Raw genomic sequence first — 8543 nt, forward strand, 5'->3', positions numbered from 1 at the left:
TATGTAATGGCATATACATGCTTTGATAATAAATTTACTTTGAACTTCGACAGTTCAGTCTTAAAAGCACAAAGCAATCTCATAGTTTCATAATAACTCCTTCTGTTTATCTGAATCAAAGGATTAATGTCAGAAATAAAGAAAGCGAGAACCCACAGCACCATCCACCCTTCCTCCCACGCAGAAGCTGCAGCGAGCATCAGCTCTGGTTCCCTCCCGTATTACATAGATGTTCAGTAGGAGGTAAACTGCCCCAAGTGTGTGATGCACTAGGGAGACCTTAATGCAAGTGGCGAGAGGACGTTACAAAATGGGGCTGACATAGCATTAATGTAAATTGGTGGCTGATGGACAGCAGGAACTCAATTGCCCTAAGGATCTATTCCAATGCTATCCATCTCCCTGTCCATCAAATACTCAAGGCAGTGTCAAACTGAAACTCACCTCCCATTCTCACAATCCATCTCCACTGCCTATAATCACACAGTGCCCCACCGTCACCTTGCACTTTCAAGGCTGCAGGGGCTTTCTGAGCTGATCACCGATGGAAGGAATCAATGCTTATTCCTTGGGGTCTTAAACCATGAACAAGCTTGTACTTACAAAGTTTGTTTATTGTCATTCTTTAGTGTACAAGTGCAAGGAGAAGTCTGCATCTGACGCAGCATTAAAATAATTAATCCAAGAAAACCACAATAAAATAAGTATGAATATAAAAGAAATCTTATAAACCACAATGTACAAGTAACTGTCTTCACACAGACTGATTGTGTTTACATAAAGTGATGTTAGGTGGTAGGTGGGCTGGGTTAATGGGTGCAAGTCCTGATCAGCTCGTTGGCTTGCAGTAGGTGACTGACTTTGAGTCTACTTGTCCTGGTGTGGATGCTGTGCAGCCTCTTCCCTGATGGGAGTGGGACAATGCCCCCCCCCCTCAAGTTCATAAAGAGGGTGGGTGGGATCCTTCATGGCCTTTTTCCAGCAACTTTTAGTATGATAGCAGGAAGGCAGGTGCCAGTGATGTGTTGGGCTGGTTATCACTATTGTGTACAATAGTTCACAAACAGTAATGCTCCTCATAAGTCCCATGAATATCCTCTGCTGTTATAGTGCAGCGACAATGTTTACAGCCCACAAGAGCATATTGATGACTCACACCACTGCCTCAACAGCACTTATGCTATGCAGGCCTTCCCAGCCTGTTCTTCTCTAAATCAATTGCAAGCTGCTTAAAGCTTGAAACTTTTCAAAATTGTATGGTTAACATACAGCAAAACAGCACTGAAACAGACCCACAATGTTTTTCTAACTAATTATGCTAATGAAACCTAACCCTTTCAGTCTGCACAGGGTCCATATCTCTCCATTCTGTGCACATTTGTGCACCTTTCCAAACAAATCTAAATACCTCTATAAAAACTGTCATCACTTCAGACAGAGCACTCTAGATGCCTGCCACTTCGCATAAAAACAATGTGGTAAACTGGTGAAGAGATCAATATTTTAGTGATATTTGGATAGATTCACTTAAAAACCACAACTTACCTTGTGAAGAATTAACATAAATGAACCAGATGGTTACAGGAATGAAATAAAACATGCTTGTCAGCCACAGACAAGCACTCCTCTTTTTGCAAGGTTTTCGTAGATAAAGCACCGACAAATCTGGAGAGATAAGAGTGAAAGAAGCTTGTATTTAGTAGATCTCTCAGCTCAGAATCTCTAAAGTATGCAACATCCAATAAAAGTGCTCTGGAAGCAGCACTACCACAGTACTGCAGGGAATTTGACAAGCAAAATTTGCATAGCTAGATCGCACAGCCAGCTATATGAATGTAACTGTACGTGCTATTAATAATCGCACATACTCACAGGTAAAGTGTGAGCTCAGCTGGAAGGACTGTTTGGTGGTGAGGGAGGGGGTGTACGGGCAGCTGTAGTGCCAGGAGGGAGGAATAGACAAAGGAGTCGCATAGGGAGCAATCCCTGCAGACAGCAGAAAGTGGGGGGATGGAAAGATGTGTTTGGTTGTGGGATCCAGTTGGAGGTGGCAGAGTTTTGGAGAATTATGTGCTAGACAGGAGGCTGGTAGGGTGGTAGGTGAAGTCAAGAGGAACCCTATCTCTGGTAGGGTAGTGGAAGAATGGGGTAAGAGCAGACCTGCATGAAATGGAAAGGATATGGTTGAGGGCAGTGTAGATGGTAGACGAAGGGAAGCCCCTTCCTTTGAAAAAGAAGGACATCTCCTTTGTTCTAAAATGAAAAATCTCATCCTGAGAGCAGGTGCACCAGAGACGGAGGAATTGAGAGAAAGGGATGGCATTTTTACAAGTAGCAGGGTGGGATGAGGTATAGTCTAGGTAGCTGTGAGAGTCCATTGGTTTATAATGGACATCGGTGGATAAGTTGCCTCCAGAGATGGAGACAGTGAGATCGAGAAAGGGACAGGAAGTGTCCAAAATGGACCAGGTGAGTTTGAGGACAGGGTGGAAGATGGAGGCAAAGTGGATGCAATTGACGAGTTCAGCATGAGGCTATTCTTATGCTACATCAACAACTGCACTGGATCATCAATAGGGACGGGAGAAGTACCGGAGGATTGGAGGGCTGCAAGTTTTGTTCCCTTGTTCAAGAAAGGGAGTAGAGATAAGCCAGGAAATTATAGACCAGCAAGTGTAACTTCTGTGGAGAACAAGTTGTTGGAGAAGATCCTGAGAGGCAGGATTTAGGAGCATTTGGAGTGATATAATCTGATTAGGGATGGTCAGCATGGCTTTGTCAAGGATAGGTCATGTGCTACGAGCCTGACTGAATTCTTTGAGGATGTAACTAAACACATTGATGAAGGTAGAGCAGTGGGTGTTGTGTATATGGATTTCAGTAAGGCATTTGATAAGGTTCCCCATGCAATGCTCCTTCAGAAAGTAAGGAGGCATGAGATCCAAGGAGACCTCGCTTTGTGGATCCAGAATTGGCTTACCCACAGAAAGCAAAGGGTGGTTGTAGATGGTTCGTAATCTGCATGGAGGTCGATGACCTCCTGTGTTCTTCAGGGTTCTGTTCAGTGGCCCTCCTCCTTGTGATATTTATAAATGAAGTGGATGAAGAAGTAGAAGGGTGGGCTAGTAAGTTTGCTGATGGCACAAAGGCTGGCAGTATTATGGATAGTCTGGAGGATTGTCAGAGATTACAGCGGGACATTGATAGGCTGAAGAAATGAACGGAGAAGTGGTAGGTGGACTTCAACCAGATAAGTGTGAAGTAGTCCATTTTGTTAGGTCAAATTTGAAGACAGAATATAATATTAATGTTAAGACTCTTCATCGTGTGGAGGATCTGAGAGATCTTGGGGTCCATGTCCATCGGACACTCAAAACTGCTGCGCAGGTTGACAGTGTTGTTAAGAAGGCATATGGTGTTTTGGCATTCATCAACCATGGGACTGAGTTCAAGAGCCATGAAGTAACGTTACAGCTATATAAGACCTTGGTCAGACCCCACTTGGAGTACTGTGTTCATTTCTGGTCACCTCACTACAGGAAGGATGTGGATACTGTAGAGAGAGTGTAGAGGAGATTTACAAGGATGTTGCCTGGATTGGAGTGAGTACCTTATGAGAATAGGTTGAGCATTCTTGGCCAGTTCTCCTTGGAGCGACAGAGGATGAGAGGTAATCTGATAGAGGTTATGAGATGATGAGGGGCAATGACCATGTGGATAGTTAGAGGCTTTTCTTGTAGGGCTGAAACGGCTAACTGAGGGGATGTCAGAGGTAAGTTTTTCACACAGAGAGTGGTGGGTGCGTGGAATGCACTGCCGGGTGGAAGTTGATACAATAGAGATTTTAGAAGCCTCTTAGGTAGGTACATGGAGCTTGGAAAAACAGAGTGCTATGCACTAGGGAAATTCTAGGCAGTTTCTAGAGTAGGTAACACAACATTGTGGTCTGAAGGCCTGTAATGTGCTGTAGATCTCTATGTTCTATGCTTAATACTGAGAATATAGAGTCATATAGTGCTGAAACAGTCTCTTTAGTCCAACTAGTTAGTCCCCTTTGACAGTGTTTGGCCCATAACTTTCTGAACTTTCACTTGCAGGTACCTGCCCAACTACCACTTATCTACTCTGATATTTTAAGTAAATACGTATGACTGAATCCTGAATAATAGGACCTTCAGTGAATATTCAATGAGAAGACTATTTGGACAGTATTTGCCTATTGGACTGTTAGTCTTCAAAGTGGAAAGAGAATTGTTATCAGACTATGTATAGTCACCTTATATACTCTGAGATTCATTTTCCTTCCAGCATCCATAGCCAAACAAAGAAATACAATAGAATCAATGAAAAAGTGTGCACAAAGACTGAAAAACAACCATTAAGCTAAAGGTAGCAAACTGTAAATAAATAATGCTGAGAATGAGTTGTAGAGTCCTTGAAAGTAAGTCCAAAGGCTGTGGAATGAGTTCAGTGTTGAGGTGAGTCAAGTTATTCAGGCTGGTTCCGGAGCCTGATGGTTGAATGGTAATAACTCTTCCTGAAGTCGGGGATGTGGGACCTAATGCTCCTGAACCTCCTGCCCGATGGCAGCAGGAAGAAGTGGAGGTCTTTGACAGTTAATATCTGATTGTGTACAATATAGACACCATGATGGATTACAAGATGCTTGTGGATAGATACATGAATATGTCGGGTATGGAAAAACTGTGCGGGCATGTGCGGACACGAAGACTTCACGGTCAGCACAAGGTGGGCGGAGGAGCCTGTGCTGTACTCGATTTAACAGGAATGCTTATTTCTAATGATTTTAACCTTGTCAATAACGAATGTTCATTCGTTTAACCTTGTCAATAACGTTGTTTCAGACGACACAGACTGTACAGCATAACATTCGAGTACCCCACCCGCACAGTCAAGATACGCAGAAGTCAGATTCTTAAAGTTTGCAGTTTTTTTTGCACGCGGTGGGGTACTAGCGGGCCAGGCAGGATCTGTGAAGGGTTGGAAGGATGACATTTCGGGAGGCGGGGGGCGGACAAGACACTTCATCTGGACTGAAAACGTAAAAGGAAGATAGCTTTCAGCAAGAAATAATTGTGTTTACCTTTTCTTTGCGGACCCTTCGGACTGATTTACTGCAGCTGCTGAGATTCTGCAAGAACCAGAGCGAAATCACTTTCGGAATGACTTTTGAACGGAGTGCAGCCCTTCCAAAATTACAAAGCAGTCCCTCCCCGGAACAATTCTGAAGCTCTGACCGATTCCATGGCCCTATACAAAATGAGCAGTTCAACGCGAATATTATTAGTACTCACAGCGGCAGCAAATCCGGAGATGCGCCCCGCCGTGGATCAGAACACTGAGAGGAGCTTTTATACTTATCACTATTTCCACCAGGCTGCGCTTAAATTTTATATATACTGTTGCAAATGTCGACACGTGCCCTATTTGTAACCTAATCACAACTGGGTTCTTCCCAGATTGCGCCACACCTCTATTATGGAGCTAAAAGCATCCATCACCTCCCGCCCCCAGTTACGTAGCCCACAACAATTTATCAAAACTGTGAGACTGAGCGCAACCTGGCGGAAATAGTCGGATGTAAATAAGTCACTTCGTTCAGTAAGATTTGCTACCTGTACTCCCTCTACCCAAGATCAACAAGAGAGCGGAACCTTCTGCCGCCAGACCTGCGCAGTATTTCTGACATTAATATTTTTAGAGATAGACTCAATCAAATCCATTTAGGGGATCTAGTCAAAAAAGCTTATTTTACAATATAACTCTCATGCCGTTCACACCGACTGCGCGTTATAACAACTGCCCGGCAATACTTGCGCAGGAGCAAGCAGAGGCGGTTCCATCCTCGCTACCGATATTCTGGAGACTCTTTTACCCTAAGTAGAAAGGTTAGTCCGCCCCTCCCCTACAAAACACTGTCGCCAAATCCCTTCGCCACAGCTCATCCACTTCCTATCCTCACTCCGCGGGCAGAACAGAGACAGACCAGTCCCTTGGATTTATCTTTCACCCCACCAACCTCTGCATCATTCAGCCCAACTTCTAACGGTTTCCGTGAGATCCCACCCCCAAATTCTCAACCCACTTCTGCTTTCCGCAACGACCATTCTCTCAACTATGACTCCCTGGTCCGCTCACCCGTCCCACTCCACAGGCGCTTCCGCGGGGAGGTATAATACCTACCGTGATACAGTACAAGTGATAGTTTCTTATCACTTTTCTTACTATACAGACACAGGCTGGGAAAACATCATGTACTGTATCACGTCAGCAATGACTAAACTGATTCAAGCAAAATCTTTTAAAGGAATCCAATAAAAATTTTGAGGAAAGGAGAAGATTGAGATGCTTGTAACTTTTCTGAAAGATAACGTAGGTTGTTAGATAGGATCATTTTATCTTGATAAGTTTATCATGTTTGTCAGCATTCCAACAGATCACAACTGAGCATCCTTTCATTTGAACTGACTTAAATTCAGGTACTTTTATACTTCATTTCAACTAAAATTAAGTGAAATTCTTGGGAATTACGATTCACAACCAGGGCGCTAAGTGCCGGATTTCTGTTCCCTCTGCAAGTAAAAAATTCTTTCCATTGGAGTGATTGTGATTTGGCAACTGCACTGAAATTTTTTTCATGAGGATTCGCCTCTGGTAACTGGCAGGAAATCCAGGTTGAAAAGTCAAAGTAAATCAATTCTCAAAATATGTATCTGTCACCAAATACTACTCTGTAATTTATTTTCTTGCAGGCATTCAAAGCAGATATAAAGAAACACAAAAGAATCAATAATAAATGTACAATGTCCTGTGTATGTTACTCAAAATGGCCTCTTTGGTTTGTGAATGGCTGATATGGTAATTGTATTCATTTGTTAATCAATGGGGAATGTTATTGTGTCTTGTAATGTTGGGAACTTGGGGGAGGGGTTTTCGTGGGTTTTTTGGTGGGAGGAGAGTGCGGGAGGAAGACGTCGAAAAAGGTGGACGTGCGCTGCACTGCTCGGAAGACCCCCGGGTGTGGTCCTAGGGGCGAAGACGTGGAGGTCGGAGGCAAGCGACAAGGGGTCGAATGGTTCGTTGATTGAGCTCCAACGAGTGCACTAAACAGACTAAACTTTGATAAATTGGCGCCTTTTGTTTTTTTCCTTGTATATATATATATTGTATTGCTTACTACTCTTTTAATTTTAGTAAACTCTTTAAAGTGTATGTCATAACGGTATTTGTTGTGGGTTTGATACTGTTGGCGGGCGCGAGGCATAAAACTCGATTCTCACAGCACCTGCGTGTACGGGAGGTGGGTTGGTGAGTGGCTGGATCTCCTTATTCCCCTAGACATATACCAGCCTGTTGGGTAAGTGTTACATAAACTACAGACAAAGATGGATGTACAAAGCTGCCCATTCAAAGATAAAGTGTGTAATTACAAAAGGATAATATTGGTAACAAATCCCTTATGGTTGGAGTGTAATAACTGCTCCTGCAGCTGGTGGTGTGGGATCTAAATCTATTGTAAAGCTATTCCAATGGCAGCAGTGACATGATTTGCATTGCTTGGGTGATGAGAACTTTTGATAATGGATTCGGCAGACGTTGGAAATTAATAGAAAACATACACACACACACACACACACACACACACACACACACACACACACACACACACACACACACACACACACACACACACACTGACACTGCCTCCCCCACAGAAAAGAGTGACCAGTCAACATTTCAGGCCGAGACCCTTCATCAGGATGCTAGGTCCTCAGTCATTAGGTCCTGACGAAGGGTCTCTGCCCAAAACATCAACTGTTTATTCCTTTCCATAGATGCTGCCTGACTTACTGACTTGCTCCAGCATTCTGTGTGTGTTACTTTGTCCGGTGAACATTGTGTTTTATAGAATTGCTTTTATATTCATGTTGTGTTTTTGTTTGTGGTCTTAATGTATATTGTGAATTTGTTCATGCTACATCAGAGCTCAAGTAACAATCATTTTGATCTCCTTTACACTTGAGTACTGAAGAATGGAAATAAATAATCTTTAATTTTGCTTAACTGCCAGGGGGAAGAAACATTCAAGATGACATGCTGTTTATGTTATAATAGCACTAACTGCTTTCCAGAGGGAGTTCTCAGAAAAACCAGTTTGCAGAGTGGATTGTGTCTACATTGATTCCTCCTGTCCATTTCTTTATCCTGGACACTTAATCATTTATTACATTTAAAAACTACAAAGCGTTGTGTCAGAAGCAGGACTGAAGATCTACAAAATTGAATGAAGAGTCTTTAGCTCAGAGTTTTCCCTTCCATGGGGCTTGGTTTATTCAGTCACAACCACGGCTGTCAGGCTACGACTCTTTTCCTCAGAGCACAGGAAACTGAGAGGAGATCTTATACAAAATCATAACAAATGGACACAATCCTTTTTCCCAGGGTTGAGCTATCACATATTAGAGGATATTCAGTAGGTATAAGGTGAGTGGGGAGATAATTAATAGGAAGCTGAGCCCATG

At 43.1% G+C, this 8543-nt stretch overlaps 1 protein-coding gene across 1 annotated transcript in view; it reads right to left on the minus strand.

The window, feature by feature from the left end:
* The window catches only part of LOC132394504 (uncharacterized), a 64719-nt gene extending 59275 nt beyond the window's left edge, over positions 1 to 5444 (minus strand). Inside the window, exons 1-2 of the mRNA XM_059970755.1 lie at positions 5105 to 5444; positions 1546 to 1665 (exon numbers count right to left, since the gene is read on the minus strand). Coding sequence (XP_059826738.1) covers positions 1546 to 1600 — 55 coding nt within the window. The 5' untranslated portion in view covers positions 1601 to 1665; positions 5105 to 5444. The remainder of the gene's footprint in view (positions 1 to 1545; positions 1666 to 5104) is intronic.
* Between the last annotated feature and the right edge of the window lie 3099 nt (positions 5445 to 8543).

The sequence above is a fragment of the Hypanus sabinus genome, chromosome 5, assembly GCF_030144855.1.
Source record: "Hypanus sabinus isolate sHypSab1 chromosome 5, sHypSab1.hap1, whole genome shotgun sequence".
In the NCBI taxonomy this organism is placed as follows: domain Eukaryota; kingdom Metazoa; phylum Chordata; class Chondrichthyes; order Myliobatiformes; family Dasyatidae; genus Hypanus; species Hypanus sabinus.